Source organism: Arvicola amphibius, chromosome 5, assembly GCF_903992535.2.
Source record: "Arvicola amphibius chromosome 5, mArvAmp1.2, whole genome shotgun sequence".
In the NCBI taxonomy this organism is placed as follows: Eukaryota; Metazoa; Chordata; class Mammalia; order Rodentia; family Cricetidae; genus Arvicola; species Arvicola amphibius.
The window spans coordinates 118,865,285-118,891,935 of NC_052051.1; the positions used below are offsets into that span (position 1 = coordinate 118,865,285).

A 26,651-nucleotide genomic window follows, 5' to 3' on the forward strand; every position below is an offset into this window, starting at 1 on the left:
GAATTCTGGAATTTATCAAGTTTATAATTGAACAAACTGGGATAATTTATCTTCAAATAGGGCAATGAAGGTAATGCTTAGTCTGAATTTCAACAAATCTCTAGACATATTGCAAACAGAAATACATTCTGAGCCATTTTAAATTCTGTTAGTCAAGTGCAACAAAAGTAAAAAGAAACAAGCAAACTTAAATTTAACATATATTTTGGCATTCAATCACTTTTTCTCTAATTTTATGTGTGGGTGCTATCTTCTGCATGAATGTCTGCAAGCCATGAGGATGCCTGGTGCCCACAAGGCCAGAAGAGGGTGTCAAATCCCTTGAGATCAGAGTCACAGACAGTTGTGACCCACTCAGTGAGTGCTGAGACTAGAACCAGGTTCTCTGAAAGAGCAGCCAGTGCTCTTAACCACTGTGTCATCCCTCCTGCCCCTTCAATCGATATTTTAAAATTATTATTGGAATACCTTGCATTTATTTTGCATACAAATACTCTAAGATCTGGATCATAAACTACAGCACCTTGATATCTGGTCCAGCTGTATTCCAAGTGCTCTGCAGACTCACATGGCCAGTGCCAAAGCACTGAATCACACAACTCTGAATTTACCATCACAAGAAATGTGAGAGGAACAAATTTACCACCTCCTCTTGAAAACTGAAAATGAGGTATTTGTTTATTATATTCTTTAAGACCCTTAGAAGTGTCATCTTCTACCCTAGTTAATGGGTGTGTCTTTGTTTGTGTGTGTGTTTCACCCACAACTAGTTATACTGTGTATAGTCTATCAGTGAACAATTAGAAACAATTGTAATACTCCAGGTTTTGGGGGGGGGGTAGTCTTCTAATGCAATGGTTCTCAATCTGTGGGTCATGACCACTTTGGGGGTTGAATGACCTTTTCACAGGAGTTGCATATCAGTTATCCTTCATATCAGATATTTACAATTCATAACAGTAGCAAAATTACAGTTATGAAGTAGCAACAAAAATACTTTCATGGTTGGGAGTCACCACAACATGAGGAACTGTATTAAAGGGGCACAGCATTAGAAAGATTGAGAACCACTGTTCTAACATAAATGTGAAATTATATTAAAGACACTAAGTGAAGAAAAACCATGATCAAGTGAGTAGTGCTAAATCCATACATACATTGTTAAGAGTGTCAAAGAAATATATTTCCAAAACATATATCAAAATATCAGCAAATTAAGTCATGCACAGTGGTACACATCTGATGTGGGATTCCCTTCTGTATGCTATGAATATGTCTTATTACCATTGGCTAATAAAGAAGCTACTTTAGCCTATAGCAGGGCATAACATAGCCAGGTTGGAAGACACAGAAAGAGTAGGCAGCGTCAGAGATGCCATGTAGCTGCTGAAGGAGACAGATGCCAGAGCTGGAACCTTACCCTTGTGGCTATACACAGATTAATATAAATGGGTTAATTTAAGATTAAGAATTAGATAATAAGAAGCCTAAGCTAATAGGCCAAGCAGTGTTGTAATTAATATAATTTCTGTGTGATTTTTTGGGTCTGGCTGGCTGGGAAACAAACGAGCAGCCTCCATCTACAGATGGTGCCAACTTGAGCTGACTTACATCCACATAAAACCTGAAGGCATGGGAAAAAAGTTCTAGACACAAAATAACAGAGTTAAGCACAGCTTCTTGGTAGCAGCATTTTTTCAGGTGGGCTCTGTTTGTTAGAAGCAAGCAGAGGCACAATTCCTTTAATATAAGGCTTTCTGACTCAGCAGTAGCAACAAAAACTGAAAGGCTTCTTTAAGGCTTCCTGGTTCATGCTAGTTGCATGAACAGCTCTGTCTCTTTCAGGAGGCCCTGCACTTAAATGGGTTTTGTGAGCAGTATGCTACTAATTGCTAAATGGCAACATAGACCCATGCATCCCTGGAGCTGGGGTGGTGAGCAAGGCTAGTAGAGGCAGTGAACATACCTCTGTCATGTTGGATGGGGCAGAGCCAACAGGCAGGGCCATGGAGTTGGTCCTAGCCATGCCCACTTAGCATATTTTTAAAAAAAGGGGCTCCTGGTCAGAAAATGATTACAGATATGCAATAAAGACAGATTCAGACAAAAATAAATCACAGTGTGTTTAAAATTGTACATAGACTTGGGAGAGAGAGGAAAAGAGTACAGACAAAAGTACAGTCATAGATTAAAGGAGTAAAGATAATAAAATAAATATTAAAAATTAATAGCGTAATATAAAAAAGCCACATAATGATGGAAAATATACAGTCTGGATTATGCATATTATTGTGTTTTCTTTGAATTTTTTGACTGTAGAGAGACATTAGATTCTGGGGGTTGCTAAGTTAAATCAACATAAAGGCATCTTGACTTCAAAATTTGAGTGTAAGGATATGTTAATTTGGAAAAGAGATTCTGCTTTTGTTTCCAAAGAAGATGAGAACCTATATATAGGCTAATGTGGTTTGATGGAACAAGACCCCCTGAAAGGTTTCCATGAACCCTAAAAATACTTCACCTAATAAACAGCAGGAAACATTTTAGAGTTTAGAGAAACATTTAGAGAAACAATGCCCAAATTCCCAATAATTGTTTATAATGTTCATATGTTTTTTAAGGGGGATATGATATAAATACTTTGCATTGGTATGATCTTAATCTATTGATACAGATTTAAGGTCGATTTTGTTACACTGTATATATGTATTTCTGTTATACTATAAAAAAAGTATTGTTTATGCAGTTCATTTAAAAATGTAATGTAGACCGGGTGGTGGTGGCGCACGCCTTTAATCCCAGCACTCGGGAGGCAGAGGCAGGCGGATCTCTGTGAATTTGAAGCCAGCCTGGTCTATAAGAGCTAGTTCCAGGTCAGGCTCCAAAGCCACAGAGAAACCCTGTCTTGAAAAACAAAACAAAACAAAACAAAAAAAGAATTCTCATAATATATTCAGGTTATGTTGTTAACTTCAAAAACCAAAGTATAAAATAATTTTATATAATTCTATGAAAAGATATTTATATATAATTTTAGAGAAAAATATTTCCTAGTACATTAGAAAAAGGAAATTAAAACATAAATAAATTAATTGCTTATTTTGGAAAGAAATATAGAAAACATAACCAAGAAATTAAATAATAATGTTTAGCTATTAAGTGGAAACACGGTGTGAGAGTTTTGTGAATGGAGATAGCTTTGACTTTCAAGCCATGTATTTTACTTATTTAAAAAAGAAAAAGCAGCAGGCTAGAGCAATGGCTCAGCAGTTAAAAACTCTTGTTTCCTTGCAGAGGATCTGAGTTCAGTTTCTAGAGCTGGCTCCCAGTGGCCTTTCTCTCCTGCTCCAAGAAATGAAGCTGTCTTCTGGCCTCCACGGGCACTGACGCACATGCACGTGCATAAACTCCCACTCAGGGCACACAAATGCACTATTAGTTGAAAATAGAACAATTTTTTTTAAAAGAAAACCATGAAGCTGGACATAAAAGACTAATAAATGATATAGTTAAAACCACATATAGAGCTGGGCATAGTGGTGTCCGCCTTTAATCCCAGCATGCAGGAGGCAGAGGCAGGAGGATCTCTGTGAGTTTGCAGCCAGCCTAATCTAGAGTGATATCCGGGACAGTCAGAGCTACACAGAGAAACCCTCTCTCAAAAAACAAAACAGCAGATACAGACATCTGTCCCCTAATCTCCATGTACACACCATGGTACAAATACCCCCTCCACACACAGACATACACCATACATAGACACACAATAATAAGAGTAAATTGAAAAACAAAAATATTTCCTTGGGATCCATAACTGCTAGTCTAGCTCAGGTTCAGTGGCAGATCATGTCTCAGAGAATGACAGCAAAACACCCAGCGTCCTCTTCTGTCTGGCACATGAGCATGTGCACAGAGTTCTGCACACATCCACACACATCCACTACACACACGCTCACATCACACTCATAAAAGTAATGGAACTAGCCACATGAGCATGTGCACAGAGTTCTGCACACATCCACACACATCCACTACACACACGCTCACATCACACTCATAAAAGTAATGGAACTAGCCCACTCACTACTGTCTTTTCCTTTTCTTTTTGTATGTTTGTTTCAAGACAAGGTTTCTCTGTGTAGCCTTATCTGTACTGGAACTCACTCTGTAGACCAGGCTGTCCTGGAACCAGAGATCCTCCTGCCTCTGCCTCCTGAGTTCTGGGATTAAGGCATGCACCACTACTGCCCGTCATCTAAACAATTATGTTATCAAGAGCTGTGATGCCCCTTAACCTGCATAAACAGTAAAAAGCATAATTCATAAAAGGGACACACCAACAAAAGGCACAGTGGACATGCTTAGAATCCCAGCATTTAGGAAACTGAGTCAAGAGGATCATGAGCACTGAGGCCAGCCTGGGCTACAGTGAGACCCTTTCTGAAACATAAAACACAGACCCCAAAAGGGGACATCCTGACACTTTTGTGTAAAGATTAAAAACTCCTAGGAAACAGAACTATTTGTTAAAAATAAAGAAATAATGTAGTACAAACCGTTTCTCTTAGAGGCCCAAAGGTGAAAAAAAATGCAAGTTTATTAGATTTAGAAATCAAAGATGAATTGGTATAATTATGACTACATAAAGAATCCAGCAGTTAGAAATGAAGTCTATTTAGATCTAGTTTGAGAGTCTCAGGGCAGAAGTAACTTAGAAACCACATTAAATCTCCAATTTGCACGAGTTTTCTCAGTGAACCAGATAGACCATTGTGTCGCCAATATCTGTGCATAGCCCGTTCTCAGTGAGGTGAACTTTTTTGCTCTCTAGGTCCACGTGGAAAACGGCACTCTCAGAAATGAGCGTCTTCTCGCTGTGTTCGCTCCCAAGGACTGGAAGGCGTCGAGGCCCCAACAGAGGATCATCAAACCGCATCAGTTTCACTTTGGAAAGATCTATAGCAAAAGAGATCCCCAACATGAGTGTCTGCATATAGTCACTGGCACAACCTCATAACAGCCAAACACAGGCATTTTCATCAGATTCTTAGGACCCGGCCTCAGAAGCAAAGCTAGCATCTTGTAAACTTCATCCCCTCCCAGCTTTACACCTGAACCAAACAGTCAGAGCGTCTGTGTAACACATCTGAACACCAAACCAAGAGGGAGGAAGAACAGTATTCTTTAAGAGCTAACCTACGGTTTCCATCGCCTTTACAGGCTCCACCAAGCCTCTGGTGCTCCTGGACACGCTCTGCTGGTGAGGGACCTTCTCTGAGCTCTTTTTGGAGGAGTCATGATCACTGTGAAAAGCAGGACTACCTATTTCTTCTGTTGTTCAAGAGACAAGAAGTGCTTATAGCACAAGCTGGTGAGAACCAGGAAGGGGGGGGGGGCAGAGAGAGGGGCAACTTTGAGATGAGCTCTTATCTGACTGGCATCTGGTTTACTGTTGTACAACCTCGTAATACAGCTCCTCACAAACAAACAAACAAACAAAAATACAAAACAGCAACCCAAAATCAAACAAGCACTTATCCTATGGATAAATTTATGATTCAACAATCTAATCAAAAAACTTTAAGCAATTCTGAGACTTTCAACATCAAACAATTTTGCTTGTATATGGGGGGAAAACACTGACACAAATGCTCGTCCTAGGTCTAGGTCATTCCGAGCAGTGTGGTCAGCTATGCTTCACCTGCCCCTCCCCAAATGACATTCCCTACTTTACTTCCAAGCTTTTCTAAAATAGATCACTGGGTGGTCTGTGAGCTCCATCCCCTCATGGCGTCTCAAGAGGACAAAGCTTAGCTCTCTAAGGGGTAAGAGATCAAAGGAGACATTAATGCAGCTGGCAGTCATACCCAGAGTGCAAGTCTTCCAGGCATTCTCTTCTCTCTGGGAAACAAAGACTGAAAGGCAGCAAGTTTAGAGAAGAGCTCTCAGGGCTTACAGAGCAATTACCTGCATCTGCCATAAAAGCAAACCCTGCCTGCGAGTGTTCTGAGTTTCTGCAGAAGCCATACACAGTCGGCTCCAAGACAGAGCACAAGCCTTGAAACCTAAAACAGGGGAGACAGCAGTCTTCCGCAAGCCTTCATCTTGTTTGGGTGAATATAATCCATGGTAACAGCTACTGCAATTTCACCGGTACATCAGTGGCACCAAATATTTTGCTATAGAAACTGTAACAAGTTCTGCCAGCAGGTTTTATACAGTCACTGCAGCTCTCTCTCTCTCTCACAGTCTCCCCTCATCATTTCAACCCATTCTAATTCCAACTATTTCAAAGAAACCTTAACACTCAATCAGCCTTCTAAGTGACAAAACGCATTTGCTTTGATGTTTTGCCATGTGCTTCATTACTGCCAATAAATGTGTAGGGTTTTCTTAGTGGCCTTCTTATCTATCCTTATCCTAGATCTCTCTCATCACTGAAAATGCTGAAATTTAAGCCTGCAACTACACAAGATTTAAGGCACTTAGAGAAAAGATGAGAGCGATTGAAAGTCCCTGGGGACTGATAATATGAAATGGAGTCTCTCACCTCCAAGTTATTAGTTCATATGTGGCATAGGTGTGAGTGATTTAAAGTCATTATCATCAAGAGTTGCTCAGTGGCCTTTGTGGAGTAAAATGATGGTTTGAGCCGAGTTTCTCCCGGCCCTCGATCATAATCACCCTCAATACAATTGGCCCTAATTGGACTGCTCGCTGGCTAGTGCCGCAGACAGACTATGAAGTGTGTTATTGACTTGAACTGTTTTTCTATCTTACATACTCAATATGTTCAGCTCTCATACATATCAAAGCAACATGAAGGCCTATGGAAAGTATCAAGGTTAGATCTCTTCTGGTGATTCTCACACAAATACCAATTTCGAACTTCTCTAATGCATCTATCCATTTTCCAAAATTTATAGCAGCTACTAACACCAAACTTAAAACTGTGATTCACACTGGATATATTCGTAGGTTGTAAAATAAAGAGATAAGAACAATATCAGAGGCTCCATGAGAAAAGACAACAAATATACAGTAATGCCAGTACAGTTCTGAGGAACCCAGTCAGTGCTCTGAATACCTTTAACAGAAATGCTGACTTAACATCTTAAAAAAAAATTGCCAGGCAGTGATGGTGCACAACTTTAATTCCAGCACTCAGAAGGCAAAGGCAGGCTAATCTGAATTCAAGGCTAGCCTGCTCTATAGAGCAAGTTCCAAAGTGGTCAGGGCTATACAGAGAAACCCTGCCTGGAAATACCCCTCCAAAAAAAAATAAAATCTATTACATTTATTTATTTTGTGAATATTTGTGTATGCATGCCATAGCACACATGTGTAATTCAGACGACAATTAAGTTTCTCTTCTTCCATGACAAGATAGGGACCAAGGTCATCAGCTTAACAAGTGCCTTCGCTCACTGAGGCATCTCATCACCCCCAATTTAACACTTCACAATACAATTTTCAATGCAGACACACATCCTCTGGTATACCACAACCTCATAATAAGAACCCATGAGTTCCCACAAATACCCGTTTTCTTTAAAAGCCATTCTAATGGCTTTAAGGACTGTGTGTTCTTCCTATTAGAAAACTTGCTGAAGATGGAATGAAAGCAATACAAATATGAAGAGACATACCATGGCTTCCTAGTCATACTTTCAAATTTTCAAGTCCTGCTTATTTGCTCCAAAGGCATATGTACCATTCTGTAGTATTTCACCAGGAAACATAATAAATGCCTGTATGAGTTACAGAGATGACTCAGTGACTAAGACACTTGTTGATCTTGCAGAAGACCCAGGTTCAGTTCCCAGCACCACAACCACCTGTAACTCCAGTTACAGGAGATCTGACACCTCTTTCTGGCCTCCATGGACACCTGCACTCACATGGTGCACATCCATACATTCAGACACATACATATACACATAAAATAAAGAACAAATCTTTAAGAACATGGATGAATCTTGGGAAACAGTGTGTGTGTGTGTGTAGTATATGCATGTATGCGGGTGAACTCATATGTTATGTGAAGGTCGACACTAAGAGTCTTCCTCTGTCACTCTCCACCTTATTATTTATTAAGAACCTGGAGCTTGCTGTTTCAGCTAGACTGGCTGGCTACCTGAATGCCATCTGTCTCCCCGCACCCCCTCAGCTTTGGGGTTACAGCACATGTCACTGCACCTGGCTGGTTTCCTTCCATTTGGAATATTGGTGCTGGGATCCAAACCCAGGCCTCACATCTTTACAGACGGAGCTGGCTTCCCACATCTCCCCACGGGAGACATTTTGCTTAGTGAAAAGAAAAATGCTGCTGGGCAAAGTAGCCCATGCTGCAGTTGAGCTGCTGCGAAGGAGACCAGGCAGGAAATTGCCTCTGTCAGGTCAGAGTGGACAAGAGTGAGAAGTCATGTCTTCACACACACACACACACACACACACACACACACACACACACAGAGAGAGAGAGAGAGAGAGAGAGCTTACTAATACAACATAGCGAATCTTTAAAAATAAAACACCAATCCTACTTCTGTGAAGTACCTAGAATAGGTGGGATGGTGAAGAATGGTCAAAAAGGACTAGAAGAAAACAGGAAGAGGCAACAGGTTACCCAAACTGACACATTTTTGATTACTATCAGAAAGAAAAGAGGGCCAGCAAGATGGCTCTGCAGGCGCAGGTGTGCACAAGCCTGATGACCGAAGTCTGACAAGCTGCCCTCCAACCTACATGTATGTGCACTGCACATACGTAACAAGTAAAAAGTCATTAAAAATGAGATCTAACTCAATGGGAGATCCCTTGCCTAGCATGTACAAGAACCTAGATTCAAACCTAGCACTGCAAAGAAATGAATACATAAAATTAAATAAGACGACCAATCCTGGGGGCACACATTTGTAATTCTAGCAGTTAGGAGGCAGAGGAAGAACTGCCACAGGTTCAAAGCCAGCCTGGTCTACATGGCGAGTTTCAAGTCACCTAGGACTTCACAGTAAGAGTCTGTCTGAAAATACACACACAATGAGGGAGAAGAGATGGGAGGAATGGGAGAGACATCATCTTTTAGATATCACCTAAAAGATGAACATCAACATTAGTGAGTCTTTATAATCCTGAAGAAAAGTCCTAGAGACACACTAAACTGCCTCTCGTGTCCACTCCAGAACCTGGCTAGAGTGACGGGTCATTTTCACTAACCTGACAGCATTAAAAATCAGGGGAACACAAATCTGGATATGTAAGGGCATTTCCATAGAGGTTCAGCAGAGGAGAGAAGTCCGACTCTGAACGTGGGTGGCACTGGCCCGTGGACTTGGGTCCCAGGCTGACTCAGAAGGAGAACAGAGGGAAGACAGCTGAGCATCAAGGCTCTCCCACCTGCTCCCTACAGCAAATGTACTGTGACCAGCACTTCAAGATCCTGGGCAATGGACAAGTGCTAGCCTCACCGCCAGGTCATTGCCACTATCCTCTACACCCTCAAACTGGGAGTTGGAATCAGTCTCTCCTCTCTTAGGTTGGTTCTTGTTGGGTATTTTTTCATAGCAACAAGAAAACTAATGAATACACTGGGTACTGAAAAGAGAGGCCACAGCACTCAAGAGGCAGAGGCGGGCAAACTTCTGTGAGTTTCAGGAAATCTGGTCTACATAGCAGGTCTCAGGCCAGCCAGGGTTGCATAGTAAGACCTTCAGGGGAGGGGAGAGGGTGTTTATATTGAATTTAATCACAGAACATATACTTCTAATCTAGATCAGAAATTGAGATTGTATATGTATTTTGCCTAGAGAAACACAGTTTAAAAGAAAAAAAACAGAAGCTTTGGAATCCAAAAGTTTGAATTCTAGGCTTGAGAGTTTCCAGCTGAGCAAATTTCCCTTTGTGAGCTTCCATTCCACTGTCTATACAAGGGGGATGATGATGAGGAGGAGGAGGAGGAGGATGATGATAATGACGACGAAACTTATGTTGAATTTGTAAAAGGATCAATAAGTTAATGCATGGAGGACACTCAAAAACTCATTCTAATTCTCCTCTTTCCCTAGGAAGAGACCCAGCTGGACAACTTAGTCTAGAATAGTAAGGGTATATGTTTTGGTTTTTTTTTTTTTTTTTTTTTTTTTGGTTTTTCGAGACAGGGTTTCTCTGCAGCTTTTTTAGAGCCTGTCCTGGAACTAGCTCTTGTAGACCAGGCTGGCCTCGAACTCACAGAGATCCGCCTGCCTCTGCCTCCCGAGTGCTGGGATTAAAGGCGTGCGCCACCACCGCCCGGCAGGGTATATGTTTCTAATTTTGAATTACCTCTAAAAGACATAAATCACTTGTTGTAATTTAGAACCAGACAGGATACTGAAAAAAAAAATCCAATTCAAAGTACTCACAACATTGAAAGAGAACAAGCTTGGCATTTACGTGACACAAAGTTACCAAACTACCTGAGCCCAAACAAGACCAAAAAAAATCTAGGTTTCCAGTTTGGGGCTCAATTCTCTTCCCACGGTGTTACACAGTTGTCAGAAGAGCTCTCTCTGTCCCTTCTACTTACAGCTCCTCAACACATGAGCTTCTGCTACGTAGGAGCTTCAAGGGAAAGATTTTACCTTTGATTCCTCGGTCCATTTTCATCAAGCGTCTGATTATGGAATCACAGCTGTCTCCTTGCCTGACATCGATTCTGGTTGAGAAATGGCCGTTGGATGGCTGGGGATTTACTAGGAAGATTGACACACCAGGCTAGGAGAGTAAAGATATAAGTTATGACACATTAAACTTGAAAGCCACCAAAAATAAGGGCAATCTCTACTATATTTTCAATGCCCACTAAAGATACTTCTAATTCTGCATAAAATCATGACAAGACACGACAGAAAAACTGGGTGAGCTCATGTTTCAACCCAGATGTCTTGGGGAAACAGAGTACAGCTGCATGTACCAACCCTGCTGACAGACTGCAAAATAACAGCATCTTCTCTCCCATGACTACCATCGCTTGTTCAACCTCCCTACTGCAGGTCAGGCTCCGGAAGAAACACTTTATAGACATGGCTTCCATCCCCCAAGGGAACATTACAGCTCTATAAAGAACACCATTTTATTTACTCATTTCTGTGGGCCAAGAGACTGCACTTCTGCAAGCCACACTGTGAGACGATGAGAGAATTATCACAAAACAAACTCAGGTCTCCGTGAATGTGATTATCCCACTCTTCCAAAATAAACCGCTATTTTCAATTAAATATGGTCAAAGGAACAACATTCCTAAGTGCTCTATTAGGATATTCTACGGAGTCATAATCGTAGTCCAAATCTGAATGGATACTTGGAGGCTAAATAGAATCTGTAAGACTTTTATACTTCTACCAAAAAATAAGAGGTAGGAGGCAATTCTAGCATTAAGTTGATGAACATGCCTGGTTTAAACCAAAAAGCAAAAAGCTTGCACAACAGCTAAATAGTCGGGATAGAACATTTGAAAGTTTTGTCACTGTTCAAAAGTCTTACCCTTTTTTTTTCTTTCTTTGAGTAAAAACCAGGTTCAGAGCTGGGCAGTGGTGTACACACCTTTAATCTCAGCACTTGGGAGGCAGAGGCAGGCAGAGCTGTGAGTTTGAGGCTAACCTGGACTACAGAGTGAGTTCCAGGACAGCCAAAGCTATGCAGAGAAACCATGTCTCAAAAAAAATAAAAATAAAAAATAAAATAAAATAAAATAAAACAAAAAACCCAGGCTCAGAACATCTTACTTTGTTTTTTAAAACTACAAATAATAAACAAAACTACCACACAATATAACCAGTACTACACAAGCCAGAGCAACAGAACACCTATGTTCTGCTCCATTTCTAACCCTTCAGATTCAATTCCTGCCACCTATGAATGACGGGTGCTGCTCATGTCTAGGCCTAAGCGTCAATGATTCAATACGGCTTCTTCAACTTACTTCTGTTCTGAAAACATTAAGCGGCTTCCCAGGACAACAGTCTTCCCTGACTTTATCTTCTGCTTCAGAGGCAAACTTGACTTCTATATGTTCTAGCTAAACGGATAGGGAAACAAAAGTCATGAGTAGCACTTAGTATGACTGAAATTAATCACCACTTCCTCTCATTCATCTCGGTTTCTCCACTTAATATGAAATGATCTGCACAATTTTATTGTTTTCTTTATAAATGTTAAATGAAATCTACAATCTGTATCAACACTCATCTTAGCTGTTTCAGAGCATTGTTCTTTACACAGTCGTGTGTCACTTTCTATACCAGAATCTGGCTCTACCCGCCAGCATGAAAGCCTCCATCTAAACAACAGAAGCTCCAAAGTTAAGGAGTTTCTGACCTACAAAAATGTGAGCATACATACATATGAGCATTTAGAGATATACACAATACAGACGTCTACTAATCCTGGACTTCATGATCCACAGGCCTAGCCAGCATAAGGCCTGGGGTCAATCACCGGTGGCAAATGTGCAGGGATAACAAATAAAACAAATCCTCACGTAGAACTCATCTTCAGCTCTGTGATCCTGAAACAGTCCTCAGTCGCTCTAAACCAGCGCGGTTTCAGTGTCTTCATTATCATCAGAACCACATTCTGAGTCTTCCAACAGTATTCTAAAGCAAATTGGTTTTCCTTTTGCCTCAGCTAATGGAAGGCATTTTTAGATTCTATGTAAGCTGTGACTGAGAATGGACCGGGACCACAGATGATAATTAAGTCAATTCTGTAACTCTGAGATCTGAAACTGGGACAATGACACGTGCATGGATTCTCCTAAGTGCTTTAAAGATAATCCAGAGAGAATCCCGAGCTACACACAGCCCATGTTTTACATATAAGGTAACTGATAAATGAGTAAGGTGACAGATGATTCTTTCTGCAACTTTTATATCCACTCATCTACTTTCATCTGAAAAACATTTATTAATTATATATTTAGTAAAAGTTCTAAAGATTGAACATATTGTTTATGAAACGTATCCTACCAGGCTATAGAGCTGGACTGTAGTTTTATAGGAAACCACCGTAACTAGCTATACAATTCCTGGATCTCTTACCTCGAGAGAATTGGTTAGGTAGACTATATTCTCCATAAGTACTGCCTGCTCATCAAATTCCAACTGTAAATCCAAGACTCGAGGCCCTTTCTTCTCCATGTTTTCCTAAGAGCCAAATGATTTTAAAAAACAAAATCATATTAAAAACATGCTTAAAAGAATCTGTCATTAAGTAATCAATCATTCTCTCTATTGATAAGAAATATTTACATTTCATCAGGTAAAGGAAAGGCTTTTGACTCAATGGGTTTCCCTTATCTATGTTTGCTTGTTAAAGAAATTACCTGCTCAAAATAATTGCCATGTAAAATAAGATTTAAGGAAGTACTGAAAACACTAGAAGGCATGGGATTTTTCAGGCACTGAAAATAAACACGGTTTTAAAACTGTGCATTTAGATGACTTATTGTACAAACCACAGAAATCAAAGAAATTTATGAAAAAAAATCTCTTTAGCTAATATTTTTTTAATTTTCCAAGAAAACAAATATTAAAAATCCCAAAGGTATGCCTGCAAAGCTTAAAGAAAAACTGACGCTATCATACTATCTAGGTATTCAGATAATCTTGTCATATTCAAAAAACAATTTCTTATGCTTTATTTTCTTCAACATTAAATACTTGCTACTCAAAACATAACCTTAGCGATCCTACTTAGTAAGTACAACTACCGCTGTGTAACACAATGTGTTAGCTTCCTGGGAAAGTGGCCCCACATGACTCTACTGTCCTCCGCTTTAGGTTACCAACTGCAGTCGATCGGTGCTTTATACAGGGAGTATGAGTTACTGATCAGTGTGCACTGCAGGTGCCCACCTGTCCTTCCCCCATAGGGACACAGCACAAAGGCAGGGGCCAGTGCTGCTCTAGCTTCCCAACCCTCGGAACCACAAGACAAAGGAACTCCTAGTGTTCCTACAAATGGGTAGGACGCTTGCCTAACATGTACAAAGCACTACATTTAACTGCCAACATCACAAAAAGAGAAAGAAAAAGATTATCCAGTCCGTAGTAACCTGTTATGCAGTAAAAGATGGACTAAGAGATCACCTAAGTTCTGTTTCCTTTTCTACAAAAGTACTAGGAAGGCAATTTCTTTAGAAATGAGCTCTTGTGTAGCCCTGGCTGGTTTTGAGTCCTTGAAATTCTTATCCCGCCTCCACCTCACAAGTACTGGAATTATAGGTATGCACCACGGCATCTGGTTTAATGTGGTGCTAGGGATCAAACCCAGAGCTTTGGACATGGTAAGCAAACTCTCTATACTACATGGCCACATACCCAGCCCAAGAAAGCCATTCTCTTATACTCACATTCATCAATCGTTTCAACATTTTCAAAACCACTGATGTTTTTGCTTGGCAAATCAAAAAAATTATTTAAGAATATATTATTTCTGAGAGTGGTGACACATGCCTTTAATTCCAGCATACAGGAGGAAGAGGCAGGAGGATCTCTTAGTTTGAGGTCAGCCTGGTTTACAAAGCAAGTTCCAGGACAGCAAGGACTATACAGAGAAACCCTGTCTCAGATTAGGGGGTTGGGGAAAGAGAATGGGAGAGAAAGAGAGAGACAGAAGCAGGCAGAAAATCTCTGTGAGCTTGAGGCCAGTCTGATCTATACAGAGTTCCAGGTTAGCCAAGACTATATAGTGAGACCCTGTATCAAAAGAATTAATTAAAAAATAAAAGAAAAATCTAATACTGAGATCCTAAAGAACTCAACTCTTTCATAACAAAGAACTTACTAGCCTACTGCTCCATCTACTAATTCGAATGTAACCACTGTCGCTGCAGTGCATGCAGCTCAGCTAACCCACAGAAATGGAGACGTGTCAGAGGATCCACTGACCACACCTTAACAGAAGCCAAAGAACACACTTCTTCCCAAAATCGGAAAGGGAGAAGGGGAGGGCACAGGAATAAGTCAGTGCAGCAACTCTAAGCCTATTTTCTTCTGTCTGAAATGCTTATTTTCCATAACCCTGCAGGTAAATTCAAAATCTGATGTTCATGTCTCACAACCATTGACTGGAGTGCTATTTTAGCATATCACTGGGGGAGACGTGAAGGCTTCTCTCTTTCCCTCTTCTGTGCTAGCTGACCATTTCTCAAATGGTCACAGCTATCCAAGGTCCATACTCACTTACCTTTATCATGGCAACAAACGGCATAACTTTCTTCATATATTTCTTCAGTTCTGGTAAATTGCCTAGTTCAGAAGCAATGACTTTGTTGTCAGGCAATTTCCCACCGTTGGCCTAAAAATGGGAGCAGGAGAGGAGTGTAAAGAGAAGCATTAAAAGAAGATATGAGACCACAGGTCTGCCTGCAGAAACTGCCCGCTGCAGAAGGCGGCTGCTGGAGGAGGTGCTCAGCCCAGCAACATGAAGGGTAAGTTCAGTGGCTGATGCACAAAGACCCTCGCTTCTGAACAGAGGCATGGGAAACACACGTGCAGTACACTGCACCTTTCTTAATGAAAGCAGCCCCTCCTGGTAAGAGACTGATGCAGTTTTATAAGGATCTTGTTCTCAAGTTCAAAAACCTTATCAGTTCATTGGTCAAGTTAAAATGGAAAGCAATACATTTCATACACAAAACATTATATATGATGACTCCGGGGGAGACTTTTCCCCATAATTAAGTGTGTGTGTGTGTGTGTGTGTGTGTCTGTCTGTCTGTCTGTCTGTGTGCACATGAAAGCAGGTGTCCACAGAGCTGAGAAGTATCAAATCCCCCTGGAGCTACATTTGCAGGCAGCTGTGATCTGCCTGACATAAGTACTAAGAACCAAACTCAGATCCTCAGCAAGAGCCATCTCTAGCCCTGAAATATGACTGCTTTTGAATACTCTCCTGTAGGGGGGAAGAAAGATTCCCTAGTTTCTGAGGTCAAAAATAATACCATTTCTATCTATTCAAAACAACAACAACAACAAAACCAGTTGTCATAGATCACCAATGGACAGGCATGTATATGGTGCACAGACATATATACACGCAGGCAACAACTTAAAATAATAAACTATACATATTATAATCACACAGATAAAAATATTTTTTAAAAAAGAAAGAAAGAGAGAGAGAGAGAGAGAAAGAAAGAAAGAAAGAAAGAAAGAAAGAAAGAAAGAAAGAAAGAAAGAAAGAAAGAAAGAAAGAAAGAAAAAATTAGGGGCAAGAGTAGTAGCACACCTTTAATCCCAACACTCAGGAGGCAGGTGGCAGGGCCTCTGTAAGTAACTGGCTGACCAGGATTGGCCATAGAGATGTTTGGAGGACTGAAGAAGTCGAATAGAGAGGGACAGGAAGAGAAAAGGAGGGGCAGAGGAGGATTTCCACGGCTTTTGGATTGGGGAAAGCATGGAGAACAGGGTCAGCCAATCACCGACTCTGTCCTTGATTCAGGTGGCTTTCCTGGCACAGTGGACTGACATTGAGCACAATCCTCCCACAATAGTAGTGAGGGAAATCAACATCACCTCAAAGTGGCTTCGCAGGACAGACAGGGTGATGTGCTGCCAGAGAGGGTAGTTCTTTGCCACATAGATAGTGCAGTGGGAGGGCCTCTGTGGTGGCTGTTTGTCAGTCTTCTGCACAGGAGAAGAAAACAAACATTGATTTTTATGTAAACCAAAGATGAGAACACTCAGTGCCTAGACAACCACCATAACTGCTGGAAATGCATCCTTCAGACCCTTAACAGCTAAAACATTCATGCTACAAACCCTTAAAGAGTTAGAACATACATCCTTCAAACCCTTAAGAGTTAAAACATACATTCTTCAGACCCTTAAGCAATTGGAATATGTATGTTCAGACTCTTAGCAGTTAGAACATACATGCTGCAGACCTTTAAAAGAACATACATGCTTCAGAGCTATATCTGCAGTATACACAGCAGTACCCATTTTAATCACTAGTTTGCTATCTAACCACATACTGTAAGAAATGATCTTTTTAAAAAACTGCGCTAGAGAAATGGCTCGGCGGTTGGGAGCACTGGCTGCTCTTCCAGAAGACTTGGGTTCAATTCCCAGCACCTACATGGCAACTCACAACTGTCAGTAACTCCAGTTCCAGGATAGCCAACACTCTCATAAAGGCACACATGCAGGCCAAAGCACCAATGCACATAAAAGAAATAAATTATTAAAAAAAAAACTGTTTAGAGGATGACTTCACCTTCCCTTTAGCTGGCACCATATAATTCTTGAGCCGTAACCTAAGGTCATGGGCTACTTCCATGAGATACTGTGAAGAACGGATCAAGGATTCATCCACGGGACCTGCCACAGGCCATGAGGCATTCATAATTGAATCAGGCTTAAAAAAAAAAAAAAAAAAGATGGAGTGAGATGAAACAACACTTGCTTTCCAGGCCTTGCGTACAGTTTTACACCATGGCTACCATCTGGAATTGTGTGCCCCAAGTGCAAACCTGACTACCCATAGCACACTTCTACAGTCCCTGATCTAATGTTCCCTGGAATTCAAGCTGTGAAGTCTGACTCCACATTCTTAATTAGCATCCATTTGTACAAGCATATTAATACCCACACACATATGCTCACTTTCAAAGAAAATTATGTAATGTTAATTTGCCTAAATTTAATCACTATTATATAAATTATGCATGCTCTCGGATTTTATCCTATTAATACGTCCAACATTAACAGAATGGCTATTCGGCGTATAGATCACCAGCACAGCTCCACACATGCTCACAGACTGAGAAGCACAAACGCATGGCTAAGGAGGCTGGAGAGGAACACGAATCAGAGCAATCTACTGATCTGCAAGTCTAGGAAGATGACTGAATTTATCTTCTCACTATGAATGTGACATAGCATCCTTGGCACGCAGCCCTATATATCCCAGGAGCTTTATATAAAACAAGAGCATTTATGTAAATATACCCTTATATCTTTGTTCATAATCACCTCACTCTGCTATTTCCAGCTCTCTCTAAAGTGTTTCCACCTTTTTAACCACTGGAAGAACAATGTTTCACAGGCGTACATCCCATACTCAAATACAGATGGGAATTAAATAGTTGACAACATGCATGCGATCATATTTTTAACATTTAAAACCCAGCGATGTATGTACCTTCCCCAGCAGTGTCCAGACGTGCTCACACAAATGTGGACAGAATGGAGCCAGAAGGATTGTCTGAACTTCAATAAACCGAAAAACAAGCTCTCTGTGCATCCCTTCTGTGGCCAGTTCACGGTATTTATCTTTTGCAGCCTGTACAAAATTTCAAATGGTTTATCACTTTCACCATCTTCTTTAAAACAAAGACAAAATATTCAGTTTCTTGGTTTTAATGCATTAAGTGTTAGTCTTTTTAAAAATTCCATAGTAAGTTATTATAAAAGTTTCACTTAATTTTTAAAACTCTACGGTACAAAAACAATATATTGTCCAGAGAATATTATGTCTTTATAGTAATGATTCTCAAGAAAGAAGGCTGGAAATGTAGCTGAGTTCAAGAATGCATGCCTAGCACATGCAAGGCCCTGGGTTTAAAATAAACCAAAAAAATTGCTTCAATTTTCTCAATTTTCTTGACTGCAAGAAAAATAAAAAACAAAAGCCTCAGAATTTTGCTTGTCTACCTGGTTTAGGGTCTGCAACAGAGTGTTCCGGTGCACCCTAAGCTTGCACTACCTCTATTTTTACAACCACACTCTTTGATCCAGGCTAACCTCAAACTCACAGCTATCTTCCTGCCTTAGTCTCCCAAGTACTGGGAATATGGGCATGAGCCCTCTATGTTCATTTTTTTAAAGGCATTTTAAGGCATGTTTACGTCAGTGAGGCATAAAGCTAGATCTCTGAGCTGTTTTATAAGGTCGGGCTTTGAGCAGTACCCAGAGCAACACTAATATAAAGGGCTAGGAAGGCAGGATTTCTACACTCAGCACTTGGCCTTATTTAACCACATCTGAAAACCAAGTTACATAAATCCCAATGTGACATTTTACAAAATTGATTGAGCTACATGTGGCCCGTGAAATGTCAAACTTGGAAAAACCCTGACACCTTGTGGAAAAACTCAGAAAGCATTTGCTTTTACATTTATGGCAATTAATTATACTTTTGTCTTCGTATTTATCAATTTACAATGTTTTTGTGTATCAGGGCACGGTGGTACATATCTAAGTGGAGGCAGGAGGATTTCTTAACGCTCATGGGTAAAATAAGAGCAGAATTTTCTATACTAAGTAGATGCCACAGACACAATGTCAAAGAAAGCTACTTTAAAACCGCAGTATCAGAACACTTAGAAAACTCACTGAAAAGATTTTCAGTCTGTGCTTTGGGCGTGCAATTATCTCATAGCAAGAAGAAAAAGAAGGAAATACATCATATTAATGCTGACATGTTTTAGAGACCAAAATAATAGCATACCTGAAACTCAAAAAAACCTGTTTTCAAAGCTTCTTTAAACATCATCTTTTCATAGTTTTGATCTGTTTTTATAATTCCTGCATTCATTTCACTATTGAATAGGGAAAGAAAATCTATTCAGTTTAAAGACAACTATGTATTTTATGAATTTTTAAATATTGTATATTTATGTTTTACATAATATATATGACAGACCTGTACTTATACATTTTATGTATATATATATACATATATTTGTGTGTGTGTGTGTATATATACACACACACACACACACACACACACATAACTATTATATAGATTGATAACCAGCAAAATCAGTAAGAGACCAAAAACATTTCAAATTGCTCAGTACAAGGGCCAGGGGATGGCTCATTGAGTAAAGTGGCTTCTCATGCCATACAAGCAAGACAGCTTAAGCTCAGATGCTCAGGGCTCAACTAAAGCCAGATGATGCAGTGCCTGTCGGTAATATCAGCGCATCAAGGTGAGACGGGAGGCTGAGACGGGAGAATCCCAGGAAGCCCCCAGTCCAGCTAGTGTGGTATACACAAGGTGGAAAGCAAGGGCCAATGCCTGAGGTTGTTCTCTCTCTCTCTCTCTCTCTCTCTCTCTCTCTCTCTCTCTCTCTCTCTCTCTCTCTCTCTCTCTCTCCTCTCTCTCTCTCTCACACACACACATATACACACACACACACACACATACGGGGGGAGGGCATGCATGTGCGCTTTTAAAATTGGGGGTTTTAAAAAAAATTGTTCAATATAAAACTGCTTTGTCCTCTTTAAAACTGTAGTCTACCCACTTGTATGCAGTGTTGGCTTTCACTATCCAGAGCTCCTATTTATAATAACACACTTAGCAGTGTTTTTGTTGTTGTTGTTTGTTAAGTTTCTTGGTAGAGCTGGGCATGGTGGCCTGTGATCCAGGTACTTGGGAGGCTGAGGCAGGACTGTATAAGTTCAAGGTCAGCCTAGGGTAGTATGAGACCCTGTCTCCCCAAATACTTCCTCACTGATATCATTGTTAATGCTCCTTAAACACACTATAAAAATTGCCTACTAAGGCGGTAGCCAGGATTTACTGATGTTAAGTAATAGTTACAAGCTATTAGGAAACACACCTCTCATCACCCCAGATTCAATTTGACCTGAGCTGGCCCTGACCTGTTTCATGCCTTGAAATATACTGAACTTTCCAAGGATTATATGTGTTTTCTCCTTTCCCTGCAAGACTACTATCTATTTATTCAAGAAACCCAGAATTCTCAGTCTCCCTGAACACTCTTTACACCTGTACTGAATTCCCAGTTAGTAGGTGCTCTGCCCACCCAGGAAATCTTACTCATCACTCCCAACACAAGGCCACCAAATGTCTTAACTGTTTTTAAAGGTATTTCTCCCTTTCTCTTAGCCTGTTTTTCCTGTCACCATTTGATGCTACTGTAATGGGAGAGTAATGTTATGCAGAGGTTTTGGAGATGCAGACAAATTTATATCCCAAGTTTCCTATTACTACGTCAAGACATTTAACGAAATAATTGCTGAGTCCCAATTTCCTCATCCCCAAGGCTGAGCCAGATACCCTGTTAGCACATGACATTGCTCTGAGGCTAGAGAGGCCCTCAGCAAACACCAATTATCGCTATCGTTTAACTTATCTTAGGAAAAAAGGAGAAACAGACACCCTGAAAACCATGAGGACGACACAACTCCCATGGCGTGGCGCTGGCCCAGGATTACCTGGCAAACACACGGTCATTGAACGTGTTGGCAGGTCCACTTCTGAGGCTGTCGCAGTTGGCAAGCATTTCCTTGACCCACTCTACCCATGTGTACAAACGGAGGATACCTGCATCTGCCATGGCTTCCACAAAATTGGCATCTTCAACAGTGTCACCAGCATCAGCCAGAGCCAGGCGCATTCCTGAAAGAAAACGAAGTCAGTCACTTAAAAGCCTGGTTTTGACTGGGCGGTGGTGGTGCACACCTTTAATCCCAGCACTCAGGCGGCAGAGGCAGGTGGATCTCTGAGTTTGAGGTCAGTCTGGTCTACAGAGCAAGTTCCAGGACATCCAGGGCTACACAGAGAAACCCTGTTTTGAAAAACCAAATGTGTGTGTGTGTGTGTGTGTGTGTGTGTGTGTGTGTGTGATTACTGAAGGCCAGGCATGGTGGCAAATACCTGTAACCCCAGCACATGGGAGTTAAAAGCAGATGCCCAAGGTCATCCTTAGCCACATAGAAAGCTTAAAGCCATTCCAAGCTATATGTGATACTGTCTCAAAAAAGACAAAACAAAACACACACTTACATTCTAGAAAAAAAAATATGCATCCAGTTGGGTACACTGCAATCCTTACATACAAATTTAAAAAATAATAAATGGGGACTGCAGAAATGGCTCAGCAGTTAAGAACACTGGCTGCTTTTCCAGAGGACCCAAGTTCAACTTCCAGCAACCACATGACAGCTCACAACTGTATGGAATCCAGGTCCAGAGGATCCAGCATCCTCACATAGGCATACATGCAGGCAAAACACCAATGCACATAAAATGTAAATAAATAAATTACTTAAAAAAAGAAATCATAAATGTTATGTATGACTATCCTGGATCAACAGCAAAAGTAAGACTCTAACTATTTACAATACTCTCTGTGTCGGTTTGAGCACACTCAGGATGCGGTTTTTCTCCCAGACATGCTGAGATGACAGTGGCACTGAGACATGGTTTGTGTTAAGTGTAGTGAGACAAGCAACTAAGGCTGATCCTTCAGGGTTAAGAGAGTCTGTGAAAGGAATCCCGGGCCAGCAATCTTCATTTATGTGATTGGGGCTGCATGCCTGCTTGATGAGTGGGGTCTGTCACATGAATATGGAGAGGCCCTGAAAACAGTTAAAGGTTTAGAGGACTTTTACAATCCTTGAGATTAGTGCACAAGGGTCAAGACTGTCGGAAAGCAGTTAAGATTACCTAGCTTCTGTTGTGTGTAGTTAGAAACGCATCTGAGGCCAAGACGGCAGCCAAACAGAAAGTTGTTTGTTAGCATCCTCTGTTAGCCTCTGATTTGCCAAGTAAATTAGATAAACAAGAGGATGAGATGGAGGCGCTGGCTTGCAGATTCTTTTTGTTTTAATAATTTATTATTTTTATTTTATGTGCATTACTGTTTTGCCTGTATATATGTCTGGTGAGGGTGTCTGGTCAGATCTTGGAGTTACAGACAGTTGTTGGCTGCCATGTGGGTGTTAGGAACTGAACCTGGGTACTCTGAAAGAACAGTCAGTGCTCTTAACCGCTGAGCCATCTGTCCATCAGACAGGGCTCCTCTGTAGCCTTGGAGCCTGTCCTGTCCTGAACCTAGATCTTGTAGACCAGGTTGGCCTTGAACTCACAGATATCTGCCTGCCTCTGCCTTCTTAGTGCTGGAACTAAGAGCATGTGCCATGACCGCCTGGAGGTTTGCTGATTCTTAAGGCTTAAGGGGCCAGAAAAAAAAGTGAATACAAGTTAGATTTGTGATCAAAAGCTCTTCCTTGAATCCAAGAACTTTGAACCCATGAAGATTCAGAGTGAGGAGGAAGGGGAGAACATGGTAAAAGAGATAAAAGATAATCCTCAAGTCCAACCTTTAGTAGAAAAAGGGATAATCTATAATCCAGTGTATAGCTAGGGGCATTAACAATGGTCCAATGCAAAAATATTAATGATACCAGGAAATATTCAGCATTTGAACTGCTGGAATTAGGGAAGATTTTTTAACACAAGCAATGAAGGAGCCTGTCTCAGGCTGGCTTGTGGGGTTGTAAGATGTAGAAATGGATGGATCAGTCTAACAGCTGTGGATGCAGAAAAGCTGAGTGATGTAATTTCTCATCCCTTCTTAAGGAAAATACTGCATAACCCATGACAGTGTGAGGGAAATTACTCCCCAATGGGCTGGCTTAACAAAGCCATTAGAACACTTGGTATTCTCTGTCTGAAGTCTCCATAAATATCAGGAGTTAGAGGACCATAAGGAAGGGCAGGTACTATTGAGGGAACTAGGAATAAAAAACAAAAACAAACAAACAAAAAAAAAAAACCTGTGTTTGGACCCCAGTTCACTGGGCCAGAGAGAACTGTGTTCACAGACAAGTTAGAGAAAATGCTGACCCGGCAGGCACCTCAAGGATGTTATAGAGCTTTAACGGCTTCAGTCTTTCGGTAGTCAAAAACCTTTATAAAGTAGGAAAGGCTCTGGCAGCTACCTGACTTAGACCAGCAGGGAGAGCATGTCTGTAAACTAAAAGAGCACGCTAGAGGAAAAGGAAAGGTAAAGCAGAAGGAAGAGGTCTGTCTTGGTGACTCAAGCACAAATGTGGCAAGATGTGTGCTGAGCTGAAGTTCCTAGAAAAAAAGTAAGAAGAGAGCCAAACTGTGTGCCAGGGAGCTTCCTGAAGGCTTTAAAAGTCAGAGGAGCAGTTCACAGAAGACATACATGTATAATAATACAAGTAAAGATGGTCAAGCTTGTCCCAGGGGTGGGTAATTATCCTCCCAGACTAGGGAAGGTTCATTGCCCTCCAGCAAAAGGTTATGCTAGGGGTGGAGATGGTTTGCCCAGTTTGCCCTGTCAAGAATGCCCCCAAGGGCTGGAGAGATGGCTCAGAGGTTAAGAGCACTGGCTGCACTTCCAGAGGTCCTAAGTTCAATTCCCAGCAACCACATGGTGGCTCATAACCATCTGTACTGAGATCTGTGCCCTCCTCTGGCATGCGGGCAAACATGAAGGCAGAATGTTGTATATATAATAAATAAATAAATAAATAACGCCCCCAAGAGCAGAAGTGGTGACCCAGGAGGCTACAAGCCACTGTGCCCACCCAGGGCCACTCTTACCAAGGGAAGCAGCAGGTATACAGGGGAAAGCAGGACCACATTCACCTTCCGCCCTAAGTCAGTCTGAGCGGATTAAATCAGGCCCACTGAGTTTGTCTGGTTTGGAGAGACGTAGGAAGGCGCCATGGATATGGAACCGTAATGGCTCAGAGAGAGTGACTAGGGATTAGAGGGAGCTAATTAAATCAGCGCCTCCTATCTAAGCTTTCTACCCAACCTTGATCTGTGGAGGAATCAATTGATACAAATGAATGGAACCTTTCCATGCTGTATCAGCCCTTGCTGATGTCTGACTTTAGTATTTTTTAGCTGTGAACCTCTGGGGTCACCCAACACTTGCTGAGAACAGAGGACAGGTTATCTTTTAACCCCACTACTTGCTATGGAATGGTGGTTCAGGATGCTGCCTTGTCCTGCTCATCCTCTGGGAAAGGTTTTGTTATCTAGGTGACAATGCTAACCTCTAAGGTTTTGCAGATTCAGAAGCCATCAGAGAGACAACCAGTGCAAGGGTACTTTTAACTGCTCTGCAACCCAACTGGGGCTAGGTTAATTACAGGGGGAAAAAAATTCCAAAAGGTACCCTCTCCATGGGTAAAAAATGGACCCTCCCAGGGGCCAGAAGGTTACTGAATAAAAACTCTAGTGCTAAGAGTGGGCTACGTTTCTATGAACTACTGGCCAGGGGAACTGAGGCCCCACAAATCATAAAAGCTAAGTAGCTATGGTTACTTCTGTTGGATGTAGGCTAGGACTAGGCCGTAAGATGCTTTTGCCAAAGACATCACATGTGTATCCTTTGGCTGTAGGACATGGGGAAATTAGCCAGGACTGCACAGAAAACTCCTACCCAGCTGGCTGGCTACTCTAGTTTCAGAGGGGGCTATGGAGGCTGCTGGTGGAGAACTGTCACCAGGCCTCCTGTTTGGCTAAAATATCGCTATGCCAGGCAGGATGTGCCTGCTTGTGCAACAGTGGCTCTAGCATGGTAAGACCAACGCCTTCCAGTTAGATTTAAGATCTACTCTAAAAGAGGACATTCACATCTGGTACTATAAGCCAGGACAAAACCTGTAGCTGGGAAGGTCATAAGTCACAAGGGAAAGTAATTTCTATTATTTTATTTGATGGCTGTCACATGCCTGTCAAATTGCCTTCTATACATGCGTGTTCACACCCACAGATCACTGTTGTCAGCCTCAACTCATAACCACTGGTGATGCTGCTGAGAACAAGGGACTGCTACTGTGACATGCGGCCTATTTCTTTGTCATAGGTGAACATCTACAGTCACCCCCCTCCCAGGCTCAGGGACCATTGCCAAGAGGAAACAGAAAGAACATTAAGAACTGGAGGAGGGTGTGGAGGTTGTGAACAATTTCTTGTGAGATTGAAACATTCTATCCTAAAGAGAAGCTCTTTAAATAGGAATGTAAACAACTCAAAGTAGCTTCAGGAAGTCCCTAAAACTTACGAGATTCACCAGGCCCCTCCCTGTCAGAGTAAACAATAGCTGAGAGCCACAACCACACAGACTGAAGCTGAGCTGCTCTCAAAGGAGAAAAGCTGCAAGCTGCACAGAAGACTCTGAGACCAGATAGCTGCCTGGAAGAGGTTTGGACCACCTGGAAAGGACACTCTACAGCCTGTTGAGCTGTGCAGGCTGTGTACTGTGCTTCATGTTCCCAGCCTTGTGAGCTATCACGCATGCCAGGGTGGGCTTTGGTGATAGAGCTGTCTTTGAGTCATTTCTGCTCTGTAAATAATCCCAATAAAACTTTGGTTCACCAAAGTCTGGCTTCTGTATTTTGAAATATAGAAGGTACCCATATTTTGGTTTGTCGTGGGATCCCTATCTAGGGTGAGCAGATGTGTATGGTGAGTCTGTCCAGGAAGTTTTGTCACACGAGCTACTTTGAGGGACCCTGGACCAAACAAACACTCCAGGCCAGGGAAGCCCTCCCACCCTCATTGGTCATCGAATACCAAGGAGTCAACCCTGAAATCAAATACAAAAAGGAACATCTCACAGACTAAGTAGGGTATATTTATATATTAAGAAATATGGACAGGTGGTAGTGGTTCATGCCTTTAATTCCAGCACCTGGGAGGCAAAGGCAGGTGGACCTCTGTGAGTTCAAGGCCAGGCTGGTCTACAGAGTGTAGCCAGGGCTACACAGAGAAACCCTGTCTTGAAAAACAAAAGAAATATGTACGTAACAACAAAAGAAAAAAAAAAGGTCATGAATGTAAGAGAAAGTAGGCATTGGGGT

The 26,651-nt window shown here is 41.4% G+C and overlaps 1 protein-coding gene across 1 annotated transcript in view; it reads right to left on the minus strand.

Annotated features, from left to right (window-relative positions):
* Nucleotides 1-4,579: 4,579 nt before the first annotated feature.
* Nucleotides 4,580-26,651, minus strand: part of Lars1 (leucyl-tRNA synthetase 1) — a 56,213-nt gene continuing 34,141 nt past the window's right edge. Inside the window, exons 23-32 of the mRNA XM_038330358.2 lie at nucleotides 21,237-21,420; nucleotides 19,498-19,588; nucleotides 18,190-18,330; nucleotides 17,263-17,403; nucleotides 16,560-16,670; nucleotides 15,229-15,339; nucleotides 13,080-13,184; nucleotides 11,963-12,058; nucleotides 10,623-10,755; nucleotides 4,580-4,956 (exon numbers count right to left, since the gene is read on the minus strand). Coding sequence (XP_038186286.1) covers nucleotides 4,751-4,956; nucleotides 10,623-10,755; nucleotides 11,963-12,058; nucleotides 13,080-13,184; nucleotides 15,229-15,339; nucleotides 16,560-16,670; nucleotides 17,263-17,403; nucleotides 18,190-18,330; nucleotides 19,498-19,588; nucleotides 21,237-21,420 — 1,319 coding nt within the window. The 3' untranslated portion in view covers nucleotides 4,580-4,750. The remainder of the gene's footprint in view (nucleotides 4,957-10,622; nucleotides 10,756-11,962; nucleotides 12,059-13,079; nucleotides 13,185-15,228; nucleotides 15,340-16,559; nucleotides 16,671-17,262; nucleotides 17,404-18,189; nucleotides 18,331-19,497; nucleotides 19,589-21,236; nucleotides 21,421-26,651) is intronic.